The 18,747-nt window shown below is 29.9% G+C and overlaps 1 protein-coding gene across 1 annotated transcript; it reads right to left on the bottom strand.

The window, feature by feature from the left end:
* Positions 1–8,593: 8,593 nt before the first annotated feature.
* LOC107470467 (nicotinate N-methyltransferase 1) lies at positions 8,594–14,742 on the bottom strand. The gene is made up of 4 exons (XM_016089864.3): positions 14,278–14,742; positions 12,834–13,170; positions 10,017–10,081; positions 8,594–9,054 (listed from the first exon to the last, which is right to left on the bottom strand). Exons 1-4 carry the CDS (start codon positions 14,674–14,676, stop codon positions 8,755–8,757), a joined length of 1,101 nt encoding a protein of 366 aa, XP_015945350.1. The 5' UTR covers positions 14,677–14,742; the 3' UTR covers positions 8,594–8,754.
* Positions 14,743–18,747: the final 4,005 nt, after the last annotated feature.

Raw genomic sequence — 18,747 nt, forward strand, 5'->3', positions numbered from 1 at the left:
CCTAGGAAATATGGCCACAGCTATGCAGGCAACAGCTGAGGCACTGGGTAATCAGATAAATCAGGGTAATCATGGGAATAATAATGATGAGGACGGTCCTTTGACACTTGCTACATTTCTGAAAGTCCGCCCTCCGACTTTTAGGGGAACCTCAAATTCCACTGATGCAGATAATTGGATTCAGGCTATGAAAAGGGCGTTGCAGGCCCAACAGGTTCCTGAAGAGCAATGGGTTGAATTTGAAACTTATCAGCTGCAAGGTGAGGCTCAGTATTGGTGATAGGGAACACGACGTATCCTGCAGCCTGATGGTGCTGCAATTCCTGATGAGGGAGGTCTTCGGAGTGATATTCTGAGCTTTGTTGCCCCAAGGGAGATCAGGGTGTTTTCTGAACTGGTGAATAAGAGTAGGGTGGCTGAAGATTGTGTGAGGAAGGCAGCAATAGAGAAAGGAAGTTTGAGGGTGCCTTTTCAGAGACCTTCAGGAAGGAACCTTGCTCCGAGAGGTAGGAATTTCAAGCGTGGAGGCTCTATTCCACAGCAGACTCAAGGTCAAGGTAATTACAGAAGGCTGAATACTAATGTTAATCAGGGAAGAAGGTTTGGTAAGCTGTCACAGCAGGATTTGAATTGTCAGAGGTGCGGAAGGTATCTTCCTGGAGTTCCGTGTAGAGTAGGACTTGGAGTATGCTATTCTTGTGGACAACCCGGACATATGGCCACTAATTGCCCGGAGAAGAAAAAGTATGAGACTGGTAGGGTGCAGTAGCCAGGGAGAGTATACACCACTTCTACTATAGGTGCTGAGGGATCTGAGACACTGATTAAAGGTAATTGTGAAATGGCTGGTAAAATCTTAAATGCCTTATTTGATTCGGGAGCAAGTCATTCATTTATTGCATTTGAAAAGGCCCATGAATTAGGTTTGAGAATGGTGGTTTTAGGTTATGATTTGAAAGTATATAATGCTACTCATGAAGCTATGGTGACTAGGATAGGATGTCCACAAGTTCCCTTTCGAGTAAAACAGCGTGAATTTGTGCATGATTTGATTTGTTTGCCTATGACTAGTCTTGATCTCATTTTGGGATTGGATTGGTTATCCAAGAATCATGTTTTTCTTGATTGTTCTGAGAAGTCAGTACAGTTTATGCCGGAAGGGTCAGAAGCACCAGTTGTGGTGAATAGTTACTATTTGAATTCTATGATAGTAAACTGTTCAGGAACTGAATGTCAGGGTATTATGTTATTAACTATGGGAGTATCAGGTGATGATCAGAGTTTAGAGCAGATTCCGGTTGTATGTGAATTTCCAGATGTGTTTCCGGATGATATTAATGAATTTCCACCTAACCGGAAAGTGAAATTCGCAATTGAGTTAGTGCCTGGAGCCTGTCCGATTTCGATTACTCCTTATAGGATGTCACCTTTAGAAATGGCTGAACTAAAAGCTCAGCTGGAAGATCTGTTAGGTAAGCATTTCATCCGACCAAGTGTTTCTCCGTGGGGAGCACCAGTGTTACTAGTAAAGAAGAAGGATGGGAGTATGCGGTTGTGTGTCGACTATCGGCAGTTGAATAAGATCACTGTGAAGAACAAATATCCGTCGCCTAGAATCGATGATCTAATGGATCAGTTATAGGGTGCCGGTGTGTTTTCTAATATTGATCTGCAATGCGGATATCATCAGATAAGGGTTAGAGATGAGGATATTCTGAAGACTGCTTTCAGGACGCATTATGGTCATTATGAATATACAGTGATGTCTTTTCGGTTAACTAATTCCCCGGCAGTATTTATGGATTATATGAACATGATTTTTCGACCGTATCTGGACAAGTTTGTTATTATCTTCATTGATGACATTCTTGTTTATTCTAAGACTGAAGAGGAGCATGCTGATCACTTGCGAACTGTGCTGCAAATTCCGAGAGACAAGAAGTTGTACGCTAAGTTATCTAAATGCGAGTTCTGGAAGAGTGAGGTGAAGTTTCTTGGCCACGTGGTGAGTAAGTAGGGAATAGCTATGGATCTTGCTCAGGTGGAAGCAGTAATGAATTGGGAGCGACCAACTTCAGTGACAGAGATAAGGAGTTTCCTAGGTTTGGCGGGGTATTATCGCAGATTCATTAAGGGATTTTCACAGCTTGCCTTACCTTTAACTAAATTGACTAGGAAGGATACACTTTTTATCTGGACTCCAAAATGTGAAGAGAGTTTCCAAGCATTGAAGCACAGGTTGACTACTGCACCTATATTGGTATTACCTGAACCAAGTGAACCGTTTGAAGTGTATTGTGATGCATCTCTGAAAGGTTTGGGGTGCGTTCTGATACAGCACCAGAATGTTGTAGCATACGCCTCATGGCAATTAAGGCCGCATGAAATGAACTATCCGACACATGATTTGGAACTTGGTGCTGTTGTGTTTGCTTTAAAGATTTGGAGGCATTATCTTTATGGCGTTAAGTTTCATGTTTTATCATTCCATAAGAGTTTAAAGTATCTTTTTGAGTAGAAAGTGTTGAATATGTGTCAGAGGAGATGGATGGAGCTTCTGAAAGATTATGATTTTGAATTAAATTATCATCCAGGAAAAGTGAACGTTGTGGCGGACGCTTTGAGTCGGAAGTCTTTATATGCAGCTTGGATGATGCTACGGGAGGAAGAGTTACTGAAAGCATTTCAAGGTTTGAATTTGGGAGTTAGAGAAGAATTTGGAATTCTATGTTTGAGTCAGTTGCAGATTTCAAGTGATTTTAAATCAGAACTTTTGAAGGCTCATCGAGATAGTGAAGCATTACGTAAGGTATTACCAGCAGTTGAACATGGAAAATACTGGAGAGTGTCAGAAGGTCAGGATGGTTTATGGAGGTTCAAGAACCGGATTATTGTGCCTAATGTTGGAGACCTGCGACAAAGTATCTTGAAGGAAGCTCATAAGAGTGGGTTCTCAATTCATCCAGGGAGTACCAAAATGTATCAAGATCTGAAAGCGATGTTCTGGTGGCCAGGGATGAAGAATGATGTTGCATTACATGTATCTAAATGTTTAACGTGTCAGAAGGTTAAGATTGAGCACCAGAGACCATCAGGAACTCTTCAGCCTTTGGAAATTCCACAATGGAAATGGGAGAGTATCGCAATGGATTTTGTGATAAGTTTGCCTAGAACCCGATCTGGTTGTGATGCTATTTGGGTAGTTGTGGATCGACTGACGAAATCAGCTCATTTTCTTCCTATCCGAATAAGTTGCACAATGGAAGAATTGGCTCGAATGTATATCAAAGAGATTGTCAGGTTACATGGCGTGCCTTCTACCATTATATCTGACAGGGATCCTCGTTTTACATCAAGGTTCTAGGGAGCTTTTCAGCGTGCATTTGGGACTCAGTTAAGCTTGAGTACTGCGTATAACCCTCAGACAGATGGTCAGTTAGAGAGAACTATTCAGACCTTGGAGGATATGCTAAGGGCTTGTGTTTTGGATGAAACTGGAGAAAAGAGTTTATTAGGGTCTGAGGTGATAGCTGAAACGAGTGAACAGATAAAGAAGATTCGTAGTCAAATGCTTATAGCCCAAAGCCGCCAGAAGAGCTATGCTGATCAGAGGCGAAAGCCTTTGGAATTCGAAGCAAGAGAACATGTCTTTCTGAAAGTTGCACTAACCACTGGAGTGGGAAGAGCTATTAAGACTAAGAAACTAAATCCCCATTATATTGGACCGTTTGAGATTCTGAAGAGAATTGGGCCAGTGGCTTATAGAATTTCCTTACCGCCATATCTTTCGAATTTGCACGACGTGTTTCATGTGTCTCAACTTAGGAAGTACACTCTTGACGCAAGTCATATTCTAGAACCAGAACCAATCTAAGTGAGAGAAGATCTAACACTTCCAGCAGCCCCGGTAAGAATTGATGACACCAGTGTTAAACGATTACGAGGAAGGGAAGTATCATTGGTAAAAGTAGCTTGGAGTCGAGCTGGTATCGAGGAACATACCTGGGAGCTCGAATCAGATATGCGAAAGGACTATCCACATCTCTTTTCAGGTAACTAGATTTGAATTTTGAGGAAAAAATTCTTTATTAGGTGGGTAGGATGTAAACCCCGGTTAAATTAGTAAATAATTAGTCAATAAATTAGTTTTTAATAAGGAGAATTAGAAATATGAATATTATATCAACTTAGGATAGAGCTCATTGAAACGAGAATTTTGCACCGATTTCGAAGAAATCGGTCCAAAATTAGACCGAATGGGCCGGATTGGTTGAATCGGGCCCAAACCGGGCTGTTGGTCCAACCGGACCAGCCCTTTTATATGAGCCAAAAGCCCTTTCTTCCTCATTTAACCAACAATCAGCGTGAAATGCTTCCAGGGAGGAGAAAATGTTCACTAACCCTTACGCCACTTTTCAAAATCCCGTAACTTCTCCGTCCGAGCTCCAATCGCGGAACCATTTGCGGCCACGCATTCACCGCGTCGAGCTCTACGTTTCTACGGGAACAATTTCACTGGTAACTTTTTTAATCACTTCCAGCCCTCTTTTCCTCCAGTTTTTGAATTTTTAATGGGAATGTTGAATTTCTTTGACTTCTGATGTTTTAGGATCCAATTAGCTAGAGGGAAACGTTCACTCTTGCTTATGTGAAGCTTGGGTAAGGTGATGATACGATAATTCTATTTTATTTTCTTTGAATTTGAGCTTTGAGTATTAAATTGGATATATATGTGTTATGAATGTGTATTAGGTTGTGAATAAATAATTGGAGTTTGAAATTGTGAATATTGGAACTTGGAGAAAGCTGATTAGTTGAATTTTGAAGGGACTGCCTTGATTTTAAATAATTTACTTTGGTCGTTATGTGGAAATCGGCCAAGGTATGGTTTAGGTTTCTTGCATTTAATATATAATATTCTGTGAAAACTTAGGCTAGATGACCATAGAATAAGTTGGAATGCAGGTGTATATTTAATGTTTAGTAATTTGTCGATGAATATATTTGGTTGAAGTTTATTGGATAATTAGTTATTAATTTTGGATAATGAATGTTGTTATGTTAATTTGGAGAGAATTATGGTTGAATGTTATTGTTGATGAACCTGGCTGGTTTGGTGCTTGTTGATTAATTAATAATTTGGTAAATTATTGATTTGAAGTATAACTATTGTGGAGGTTGTTGTGATAATGAGGTATTTTGTGTTAGAAGCCTAGGATTAGTGAACTATGATCCTTAGTTGAATTTTGGTTGTTGGTTTTGAATATTGTATGAGTATAATTGTTGATCTAAGGTAGATTTATTGTGGTGACTATTGTGATGATGAGGAAGGGTATATTGAATTGAAAAGAAAGCAGGTTTGGACCCGAAAAGGGTGGCAAAATCCGAGTTTTAGAGGAGGTGCTGCCAAAATTTTATAAAAATTAGAGATTTTGTTTATATGATTATCTAAAAAGATTTAGATTCAAAGGTTATATGGTTTGATTTAGAGTTATTAAGAAAATGAGTATGTTTTAAGTTTGAAATTTGATTCTTAGAAAAGAATGAATTATGTTTTGAATTGGAACTATTGATGGACGGAATGAGAGGTGTGATAATGAAGGATAAGGATTGAATATGTTTAATGTATGATGATGAATGAGATGCAATTGAGAATGATGTGGATGTTGATGAATTATAATTGAATTATTTATATGGCTTATGAATTTGAATGATCTGAGATACGAGATTCCCTGGATAAAGTGTCGTGGCTTGCCACCACGTGTACCAGGTAGAAAACTCGATACTCTGTTGACCCTACGACGTAAGTGTGACCGGGCACTATATAAATTTCCGGAAATGTTACCCCCATTGAGGAATATTGATTATTTGAGATAAAGCTATGCATAGACTCATGGAAATGCACGTCGGAGGATAGTCTAAGTACAATTCAGACTTGTCGGGTTGGCTGGATAACCGACAAATGAGCCTCATCAGCTGTAGGACAGGCATGCATCATCTGCATATTACTTGAATTACTTGCTTGTGCATTAGTTGGGTATGCCTAACTGTATTTGCCATGTCAAATGTGTAATTGTTACCTGCTGTATTTGTAACTTTCTTGTGCTTACTTATATTTGTTTAACTGTCTGTGAAATACTGAAGGAAGTGGAGGTATAGAGGAACAGCAATATGGGGTTTAGATTTAAGGTTACGTTAAGTCAATTTTAGATACTCTTAAAAAATTACCTTTTATGGCTTCTGTTTAATACTTTAAGCTCTATAATTTGAGTGTCGGCGTTCTAGGATTGCCTCTGGCATTCCCAGGACCTTATATATTATGTGTGTGACACCTTTACCATACTGAGAACCTCCGGTTCTCATTCCATACTATGTTGTTGTTTTTCAGATGCATGTCGAGAGGCATCTCGTTAGGCGTCTGGACCCTTGAAGCGGAGTGGTTACAGGGTTATTTTGTTATGCTATGATGTGTATATATGTACTTAGTTTTCTCTCCGCATAACTTGTTCTTTTGATCCTCCTAGAGGTTTATGGAGAGGCAGGATTGTGTATATGTACTTTTGGGTTTTGGAATATGTATGTATATATGTGTAAATATTTTCCGGCCAGTATTGACTTCGCAAGCTAAGTTGGGAGCTTGTTATTTTGTATCTTGGGCACTCTATTCCTACTTTTGTTATCTTATGTTTAATAGTTATGGTTTTCTTAGTACGCAAGTTAACTCGTTCCTTGAGCGTTGCGCTTTTATTTTGCGATTTTTATTTCCTCTATTTTTCAAGACTCCTAGCATATTATAATTCTTCTGCTATTATATGTACTCATTTTGTTTTAGAGGTCGTAATACCACATCACCTCTATTTTACGACTTAAGCGTAAAGCTTAATGTGGTAGGCTGTTACAAAGACTTCACCGGCCGATAATGGCGGCGCAGCAGGGATGGCAAGTGAAGGAGGTAGAGGAAAGATTGTGCTGTGAATTTCTTAATGTAAACTTGAAAGGTGAAAGATGATGTTAGAGTAACTATTCAATTTTTTGGTGTTTATTTAATTATTTAGATTTTTTGTTACTAAGCCCATTTGAGTTGGTTAGTAATTGGCAGATATTGAGTTGGTTCCCTAGCAAAATTCTTTCTTTTTTGAAACAATGGTTAAAGCCCAAACCAAAGGACCATACAGCAAAGTGAAAAAAATAATCATTACAGCAGAGGCCTAATATATATGGCATGTCTGTATGCCTCTTTAATGCTGGATTTAAGTCCCAACTTAAGCTGGATGTAGTTGCAGTCGAAGTTTGGAGCTAGTGACAGTTTTTACTGTCTCACAAGAAATTGCACTCGAATTCAAGTCCTATAAAAAAAATGAATTCTTAAATGAATTCATGTAGTGTATAAATATATTATGTAAATATATAAAACATAAATAATACTTGAGATTAGAGGCTGTCTAATCTATTTGATAAAAATATATATATAAATTATCTAACATATAAATTATCTAACCATTATCAATTATTATTTTTACATAAAATCATATTTATTTCAATATTCAATCAGCAAAATAATTAACTTACTCGTTATTTTATTGAACCGAATTTTTCTCAATTATTGTGTCCGTGTCATCTTCCATTCCTTCAACCCACCAAAGATTATAAAATTAATACCACCAATAGTGTTGTTTTCTTCTTCCCACTTCAAGTAATCAAATTCCCTTGGCCACTAACAAACAAACCGTTTATCTCGTTTACATAATACATTTACAAACATGATAGTGATACGTGCAAGAATAAATCTATTTTATATTATTTCATTTATAATGTGAATAAAATTTATACAACCTTATTTTATTTATCTATAAATAAAATAACTAAAATAATATAAATCAATAAAAATATTACAAATTACTTATTTCAGTAAATAAAATATTTATTTTATTTATTTCAAAAAAATTCTTAGGATACTTTATAACAAGTTGAAATTAAAAAATAAAACAAAATATTATAACAAGTTGTGTCGTAGTTGAAGCATTTTTCATATAACAAGAAAAAGGACCCTGCCAAAAAAAATTGAGATTAGAGAGAAGAATTTAAAATTTAAGGTAAAGTAGTATTATTTTTGTATAAATATTTGGGTTAAATTTTAATTTAGTTTCTAATATTTTATTTTGTTCTAAAAAAAATTTAAACAGATTTAATGTAGTTTTACTATTAAATTTGACACTAATAATTAACTAAATGAATAATGTGGACATTAATAAAGTCACTAGTTAAATCATATGTTCTTCTATAATGTGTTAAAAAAATATAATTAAAACTTTTTTGTAACACTTCTTCTCCTTAATTTTTTTTTACAAAATTCTATATTCTAACAATCAATTATTATTTTAAAATCAAAGAAAAAACTTTTATATCAGTGATCGTTCGTGGATTGATTTTATTTATATACTAAATCGAATGTTATTAATTCTTCAATATGCAAATTGTTTGCGTTAAATTTAATGGTAAGACAATATTAAATTCGCTTAAAACTTTTTTTGAATTGAAATAGAACATTTAAAAATTTTTAAAATTAAAATAAAATATTTAAAACGTTACGAACTAAATTAAAATACTTTATCCTAAAATTTATTAGGAACAATCTCAAGAAGTGTACTACTCATAGTTACTGTTCCTAATAATAATTATTTGTGCCCATTATTTTTTATGATTCATCATAAGTAGGGACTTAACAACATGCATCACATATGGTACTTGAATGGATCATTTGTGAAATTCAAGCACAGCCATGTAAGGATCAACATAGAAAGCACGAAAATGAGAAAATCCAGCAGAAGTAGCAAGCTCTTTGAATTGTTGTTCCGTCCTGTGCTTCCCCTTGGTTCTATACATTGTCATAATGAATATGTCACCAGCAAGCAATGCTCTTGTTCTCTGGCTCTCATCCGTCATCTCCGGCGCCACCGGCTCGCAAGCAATCACTTTTCCGTTCGCCGGAAGAGCCTTATAGCAATTCTGGAAAACTTTCTTGCATTCCTCATCTGTCCATGCTAACAGGACCCACTGCATGCTCATACGTGCATTACTGATTCATCAGTTGATGTATTCAAATAAATTTCTTATGTTAAACTTATTAGAGAGATTGCAAACTTTGGTCTTTGATCCCCTTACTATATAGATATGGAAGTTAGTTACAAAATTTCTGCCTTAATTCTTTAGTACTATTTGTTTAGTGATTGGCCTCTGTATTCATCATTTGCTATAAGTTCTTTAAGAGATTACTTCCTCTAATTTATAACAAATTTATTTTTTTATACATATTCGTATCTTTAAATATAAATTAACCTAAAAATATATTCATGAACTAGATAAAGTATAATTTAAATTATCAATCATTTAGACAGTAATAGTTTGAATTTTTTGAAAAAAATATAATTGTTTAGCACTTAAAACCAATCATTTTACAAAAATGATTTTGCTAGAGAACTAACCTTTTCTAATCAATAAACAGCCAACAAAATAATGAATAAACAAATATTAAAAAGGAGAAAGAGATAAAAATTTAAAAGAAAAGAATAACGTTGGTGGCTTATTGTTGGTTGAAAAAAAAAAGTTAGTATATAATCTCTTCCCTATATTTAAATGAAAACTAATTGTCAAATTTTATTTAAGCTGATTATTAAAATGTTTCGATTTTACGTATGCTTTATTATCTAAAAAGGAAATTATACTCCTCTTGACCTCTTCTCTTGTGTTAATGATATTTTTTTCTCTATTTATAAAATATATTTTTTATGAGAATAAAATCATCTATTTTTAGTCCATTTGATCAAAATATTTTACAATAATGATTATAATAATTATATATATACCAAATAATTATCAATAATTTATTTATATAATTATAATAATTATTAAAGTATATATATATTGGTCAAATAAATTATTTTAACTTTTCAAAAAGTAATATGTATTAATTATAAACGGGAAATTTCATTTTCTATTTTCAAAATTCAGAGGGATACCTTTATGAAGATGGCATCTCCACTAGGAACAGATTCAAACGCGTCGCCACCCACATGAGTTACACCTACAATATAGTATGAAAATTTTAAGAGTAAATTAATATCCCAAAAAGTAAAGCAAAGTGACATAAACCAATATAATTAGTAGGTACGTAATAATTAAGTGAAACTAAAACTTTCTACCACCACTTTAGAGTTTATGTTCCACTTTAAACGTGCATAATGCATGTATAGGTAAAATTAATTAACTAAAAAATATATTTAAAGAAAAATTATAAATGACCAACATTTTTTTTTTATTTTTACCTTATTTTTAAAACAATACTAAATACTAATCAACTTTTACTTTACTACAACTACAAGAAAAAGAGCTATTTTAACATTTTTTTTAACAAGCATAATTAAGTGTAGAAATTAATATATATTTTTGACAAAGATTATGCTATATGTATACTAAAATCAGCCACCAGTATAAAATACATGTTGAAATACAAATACACTATGAAAATAAATTAAACCACACATATATTTATTCACAAATACATTAGTGACTGATTTTGGTATACAAATAGCATTTCTCTTTTGACAAATATCACAAATGTCAAATTTTTTATGTTTTTTTGTTTGACTATAGAAAATTACTCCTCAATTTTGACACTAATTTGTTTTTAATTTACTCCACTATTCCACTTCTTATCTGGCTCCGTCAATTTTGACATCACACTGCTCTCAGTTTGGAATCATACTACTCATTTTTAATCTCTTCAAAATCTCAATTTATTCTTCAGTTTTAAGATTTCATCTCATTCTTTGTTAAAAATTTTTGTTGAGAATTTTTTATGATCAATAAGTGTCAAAATAAATAGTATTTTTGACAGTTAATAAATATCACAGAAAATATATTCTCAAATTTTTTTAACAAATTATTTTTGACAGCCAATATTTATCAAAATAAGATTTAAACTTTATTCACAATTATTTATATGTTAAAAATACTATTTTTGACAAAACTTTTATTAACATATTTTTATAGTTAAAATAGTGTCAAAATTTATTTTTTGATAAATTTTAATTCTTTTTTGATACATATAACCCTAAAAAATAATCTATATTGTTGTAGTATTTTTTATACTAAAATGTCCGCACTACTTAAAATTTCTTATATTTAATTTGTTATTCACAACTTAATTGGACTTAATTGATTGATCAAACCATTCTAACTGTAAATTGAACACTAATACAATTTGATTTATCGTAAAAAATTGTCAATCTTAAAATCGCTTGCAAACTACTGAATTAGTCAATTTTTGGACAGACGAACCGAACCAGAACTCAATCGATTATGAAACGTTATTGTTAAAGCCTGACCTTAATCTCTTATTTAAACCTGATCCTAATAATTAAGTACACTCTCCACTTCTTCTAACTCTCTCCACTCCAGTTCAGAGTTCAGTCTCTCCCTTAACCCTCACTCAGACTCAACTTTTCTCCATTCTCCTTCTCAGTGCCGCTCAGCCTTTCCACCGTCGCCGTTCCTAATTCACCCTTTCCCTCCCTTGCAGTCATAGCGGCCGTTATTCATTGTCCGTCGTCTGTCATTGCACTTCAAAGCCGTCACCCGTCGTCCTCTACGAAGCTCTCCCATCGCTCACAGTCGCACTTCGAAGTCATCATCCATCGTCTTCCGCAAAACTTATAGTCGCTGTCGTTCTCCGTGATGCAATTAGCGTAGTAAATACTTGCATTCCTCCACATCTTTCACCCAACTCTCTGAAACTCTACTTCTAGAATGTAGATGTCTCAGATAAATTATTTGGTTCTATTTTTTTTATTTGCAGTTAACTGTTGAATTTCTATTTTTTGTTTCTTAAACATAATTATTTGTTCTAATTTATTTATTTGATTATTTGTTTTTAGTCTTGTTATTATTTTTTATTCTAATTTTTCGTTATGATTATTTGTTGTCGATTCTAATTTTTTGTTTTAGATTTGGGTTCTATTTTAAATTTTGTTTTTGAATCGATTCCTTATTCTAATTTTTTGTTATGATTATTTCATTTTTTGTTATGCTTTTTGTTTAGAATTTTTTATTTTAAATTACTTTTTTTTTATTTCGAGTTTTGGTTATGAGGATTTTTTTTTGGGTTCTGATAGCAAATATGTTCTTGTCATCTAGCAATAATGTTAACACAAAAATGTTCAAAATATTATTATTAGCAAGCTGGTAAGCTTTTCACTTAATTTTAGAATATTTTATGTTCTGATGATAGCAAATTTTTGTTTATTTATATTTTATTTGTTATTTTATTATGAAACAATTTGTTTGATTAAACCAACGATTGAATGAGTTATACCAATATATCAGTATATTAGTAATTTAAATGTTTCGATGACAATCTTGATCTTATGCGAGAGACAAACTTTCAAAAATTCTAAAGAACATAGAAAATTAAAGAATGACTTTAATTTTATATATAATAATAATTAAATTAAAAATAATATTACATGACTAACAAATATTATTATTTTTTGTTAGTACTTAATTAATAACAATTTATACTTATATTTATAAATATTTTGCACACAATAAATATATAATTTATAATTATATTTATTAGAGTTTTACATATATAAATTAATATATTTTATACTCATAAATTAATACAATTTATATTTATATTTTTTAAAATTTGTACACATAAATTAATAAAATAACAATTTAGTATTTATATTGATTAAATAATGACAAAAGATATTAAAAGTTGCTGGCCTAAAAGTTTCTCTTAAATTAATTAGCACACATATATAAATATGCACCTGGAATCTGTGGTGCATTGGCCACCATATCTGGAAGATCAAAGTTGATGCCCTTACGCACATTTGGGTATTTTTCCATGATCGAGCGTAAAGAGATACCATTGTTGCCACCAACATCAACCAATGTGTCCACACCTTGGAAGCCATCATAGGAATCCAAGATATCCTTCATTAAAGGTATGGACATTCCACATAAGGATTTAACAGCCAATTTCAACACATCTGGTCTCTTTGTATAATATGATATTGCACCCTCTCCGTTTGCTTTCTTGAATGGCTCCACTGTTGGATCCTTCACTGTCTCCTCCATCAACGGCCATGCTCGCATCAATGCATCCTAGTTATTATGTAAATACAAAGTAAAATAATAAGGAGTTCTAGATGGCCTCTTTATTTGGGTGTATATTATATTATTCACCATTAACATAACATCAGCTAATAATTAAATACTATAAATAATAGTCTGTTATACATGGAGAGACTTAGATAGGGTTTGTTTGTTCAAAGACTGGTATTAAAATTTTTATTTTTGTCTCCAAAATTTTATTTCAGTACCTCCAAAAAATAAGAACACAGAGAATTGAAATTTTTAAAGATAAAAACTGAAACTTTAATAACATTTATATCTGAAATACTCTCATTTCAATTAATTAATTCTAATTTTATCATTTGTACAAATTAAATTAGAACTTCATTCTTGTCTCAATTTCTGTCTCTCATTTTGCACCAAACAAAATATTAAAATTTATTTCAGTCTCTGTCTCTAAATCTCAGTCTTTCAGTCTCAGTTTTTCAGTCTCTGTCTCTCTATCAAACGCTACCTTAGAGCGTGTTTCATTTGTGTTTTTATATTGTATTTTTATTTGTAATATTTTTTATTTCAGAATTTATGAAGGAAAAAGTAGGAGATGAAAATTAAATAGAAAATAAGATTTTATTAATTTAATTATTTTTTATAAAATTTTAAAAATTAAATAAGTTATTTAAAAAAAATTATACATTATATCCAAAAAAAATTGGAGACCAAAAATTAAAATTATTAAAAATTTGTTATAAAAAATATTACTCAATGAATGACCAAAAAAAAAGATACAACTAGTATTTCTAATGAATAATAAAAAAAACAAAAAACTAGTCATGCTAAAAAATTAATAATTATCTTATAATAAAATTTGTTAAAAAGTTATTTATTCTATACACATATTAAAAATTTGACTGAGAATAAGAGAAAAATCAATCTATCTATTGAGAATAATTTTTTAGAACTGATAGAGAATAAAATTTTGTTAAGAATAAAAATATACGATCTAAAAATCCTTAGAACTAATTTGGTATTTACTCTTCAAATTTTAATGTGGTCAATATATATAAAAATTCGTATAATAATAATAATAATAATAAATTATGTGTTAATAAATAGGTGAGAAGTTAGAGAAAAAGTAACCTGATGATGCTGGAGCATGTAATATGCATAGGACAAACCTTCAGCATCATCAATGAGAGTTTTGCCAATGTCAGTGAGGGAGTACTTCCTTTCACCGCTGCTGTTAAGGTGTTCCATGAATATGTTATAGCTGGCCAGCAAGCGGAGAATGCGCTGAAGGTTCTCAGCGTCATAGGCGGCACCACCGCGGGCAAGAATTTGAGAGGCGGAGATGGGAGCGTTGGAACCGCCTTGCCATATGGCTTGGGGGACCTTCAGATTGATGACGGCGACGAGGGACATTGGGACACTCATCATGTGTGCTAGTTCCAGAATTGCAAGCCTCGCTTTGTTTTGAGACTCACAAGTGGTGGTAACGGTGGCCGTGCTGGTAGTAACCCCATTCATCTTCATCTCCATTAGTACCTACTCCTCCTTTCTTCTTACACTCACTGTTTATTTTGTTGTTTGTAGTACGATGGAATATAAAAAGATAACAACATTCTCCACGTATTTATAGCTGCGGATGATATATCAACTTTTTTTTCAATGATGAGAAGCTAGTAATTTAGCACTATTAGATATAATTTTATATTATTAAAAATATTTTTAATAATTAATTGATAATTATAAATTACAAAATTTATTGATTCTAACATTCCTCAAAAAATTAATGGTACAGTAGTTAATTTCATTCGATATAAGCAATCAAATAAGTTTATTATACAAAATTCACTAAAAATAAGTTTTTATTAAGTTTGAAATTTGAATATTTCTTTTAATTGAGTTTCAGATGAATTTAGATTTCGAAATTTTTTAATAGAATTTCAAATGCTCTTATTTTTAAGAATTATTCTAATTTATTTTTGTTATTTTTTAAAATTAAAATGTTGGCTCTCTCCATCTAAAAGGGTAGTGAGTTACTGTCGAAGTGTCAGGTAGATACTAGGTAGTATTAATTCGTTCACCGCAAATCATATTTATTATTTAAAGGTAGATGGTTGGCTTTGATTTTTTTGTTTTTTATGTTTAAAATAAGAGAAAGTCTTGAGAGCTATAACATTTCACATAGAACATTTAACACAAGAAAAAAAAATTTAATTTTTAAAAATAAGAACATCTAAAATTTAAGTAAAAAAAATATCTAAAATTCAAATTGAATAAAAACTCATTTTTAGTAGGTTTCATAATGAATTTGTTTAGTAAGTTGCTACAGATTATATTAGTTTACCAAACAAATTTATTATGAATATAGACTATAGTCTATCATTACTAGAAAAATTATTTATAATGGTCATTTATTTTATTTTTAGCGACAATAAAAATAGTCGCTAATATATTTACTGGTAATTGAATATTCAATTATTGTCTTATATTTTGTCGTTAAAAAAATTTAACAATAATTATACAATTGATGATAAAAATATTTTTAAAGACTGTAAAAAATATATAAATACCATTATAATATGTAATAATAACAAAAAATATATAATTATCACAAAAATATAAGTTAAATAAAATATATAATGATTATGTTATTTCCACTAAAAAGACTTTCATTGTACTGTACAATGTTAAAATTTGCCACTAGAAATTACTTTTATTCTAATGTATAATGTTCGCGGCTAACAAAAATTAGCTGATATAGTATTAGTTTCTAGCATTATTCTTAAAATAAAATTTGAATAGAATATATTATAGTACAAAATACAATATGAAAATGTAACATTACACATATACACATATTATTANTTTAAGAATCAAACTTATACTTGGGTTGTTTGTGAATTGGATTTTAGAGGGAAAAACAAAAGAAAAAGAAAGGGACGACGACGAACCGTGTAAAACAATTCTTCTTTTTTTTTCAGTCTTTTAATTCTGAAAATAAATTCGCCAACCCTAAGTATTTTATTGGATAGAAAATTTTTACAATTAATACATTAGAATAACTTAATATCATAAAGTTATTTTAACTTTTGTATAATGTAAAAGCTTTTGCACATTCTAGAATGGGTGTTTGTTTGAAAAACATTAGATTAAAAGTGAAAAGAATAAACAAGAGGAAATAAGTGAAAATCACAATTTTATTAAATGGTGGTGTCATAGACTGATAGCACTATAAGATAATTTGGTTTTACCGACGATTTCAGTGTAGGTAATTATTTTTTTAAATATCTTACTGACGATTCTGTTGTTAAAAATTAATATTTAAATTAATTTAAAGTAAAATAATTTCATTAAAGTAACGATGATCGAGTTGTTAGTAAATTTATTTTGAAAATTTTAATATTAATTATTTGCCGATGGTATGATTGTCTATAATCACTTATGTAAATAATATTTTTACACATTTAGTGGCGCCAAAATTTATCGACAATTTGGCCAAATACTCAAAAAGAATAAAGTCTTTTCAATTTACCAATAACTTTGTAATTTATTGACGATAACCTCTACTTTTGCAGCGTCCGTCAATAACTGCCGGTATGTAGCATATGTGTAGTAGTGTAATACATTAAATATCTAAAACAAAAGGTTTGTCAAAAATCAGTCCAACTATTTTGTGTGCCTTAGATGTGTTATTTTTTATAAATTATTAGATTTTATTAAATAAAAAAAAAATATTATAAAAAATAAATATTGATAGATTTTATAAATATAGAATAGGTTAATCATCAAAAATGCTCTCGAATTATTTAAATGTGGATAAAAATACATTCGAATTTTACTATCGACAAAAATACTTTTAAATAATTTAAAAACACAACAATAATACTTAACAGTAAATATATATTTTCAAAAAATACCTTAGAGATTGAATTTCGATACAATTTTTTGCAAGCATGATTATAAAAATAATATATTACTATACATAAAATTGGTGGTTTTTGTTAAGTATATAATTTTTTTATAATTGTTTTTGTTAACAACCAATAATACTTTTAAAAAATCACAAAATAATATATACTTAACAAAAAATCACTAAATTTTAAGAATAATAATATCTTATTTTTCTAATTATACTTGCAAAAAATTACATCAAAATTCAATCTCTAATGTATTTCTCAAAAAATATATTAGAGATTGAATTTTAATACAATTTTTTGCAAGAATAATTAAAAAAATGAGATATTAGTATCCTTAAAATTTGGTGATTTTTCGTTGAGTATATATTTTATTTTTAGTTTTTTTTTGTTAACAACTAATAATACTTTTAAAAAATCACCAAAAAATATATACTTAGAAAAAAATTATCAAATTTTAAAAATAATAATATCTCATTTTTTTAATTATTCTTGTAAAAAAAATCACATCAAAATTTAATATTTAAGACATTTTTTAAAAATATATATTTACTGTTGCGTATTGTTGTTATGTTTTTAATTATTTAAAGGTATTTTTGTCGCTAATAAAATTCGAGTGCATTTTTGTCAGCGTTTGAATAATTTGGGAGCATTTTTAGTGGTTAAGCCTATAGAATATATTAATATATACATACATAAATATACTTTAATACAAAATATTTTAAAAATGGTAAGTATAATCTTTTATTTTAAAATAAATAATATACACTTAGTTTTTTAATTTGTATAATACAATTTTTTTATCCAAATATTTGTAAATATGTATTTTATTTAAAATATTATATATAATATATGAAAATGTTATTTTTTTCACACTTTTAAACAAATATTTTTAAATTTTTTTATTTACATTCATAAAAAATAGAAATACAAAATAAACATAATTTTTACTTTTTTAAATAAAATCTATAGAATGACATGAAAATTATATAATGATAATTAACATTTTTATATAATTAAAAATGTATTTACCTAATTTTTTGTTTGTTATAAATATTATTTATTGTGACTCATTTGAGATTTAATAATTACATAAAATTATTGTACACGAACCTATGAAAATCATAATATATATATATATAAGTTCCTAAACGTAAGTGCATTATATATGTAATTTTTAAAAATAAATTTTTATTTATATTTAAAAAAATATTGTTTAATTTTATTCTATTTTTTAAGAATATAAATAAAAAATTAAAAAATATTTGTTTCAAATTTTGAAAAATAAAAAAAATTAATATTTTTATATATTATATACAATATTTTAAAACATATATTAATAACAAAAGATATAGATTTTCTTTTTCTAACAAAGTCGTGATAGTTGTAGATTTGTGGTACCAATTATTACAAGAATACGGAATAAAGAGAGTAGAGAATAGAGCAGATTATAGACTTTGAATGTGCTAATTGTTGAAGGAACCAAATACTATGATTTAGAGGTATATAAAATTGTGGTGTAGTGAAGCAATTTGGTATAGATAGTACAGAAAATATAGTCTCTCTACCTCTTTTCTTTTTTGCTTTAAAATTATCCAGTAACATTAAAAAATATATAGTTATATAATAATTAATTTTGTTAAAATAATATTATATATACTATTTTTAATAAAATATATGTTTACAAATA

The sequence above is a fragment of the Arachis duranensis genome, chromosome 10 (genome assembly GCF_000817695.3).
Source record: "Arachis duranensis cultivar V14167 chromosome 10, aradu.V14167.gnm2.J7QH, whole genome shotgun sequence".
Classification (NCBI taxonomy): Eukaryota; Viridiplantae; Streptophyta; class Magnoliopsida; order Fabales; family Fabaceae; genus Arachis; species Arachis duranensis.

Bases quoted from the DNA above. Each gene is read 5' to 3' on its own strand.
- LOC107470467 (XM_016089864.3), bottom strand. From the start codon at position 14,676: ATGGAGATGAAGATGAATGGGGTTACTACCAGCACGGCCACCGTTACC. The intron at 13,171-14,277 runs GTTACTTTTTCT...CATAATAACTAG, and splicing joins ACATGCTCCAGCATCATCAG to GATGCATTGATGCGAGCATG. The intron at 9,055-10,016 runs GTATCCCTCTGA...ATGAGCATGCAG, and splicing joins GAGATGCCATCTTCATAAAG to TGGGTCCTGTTAGCATGGAC.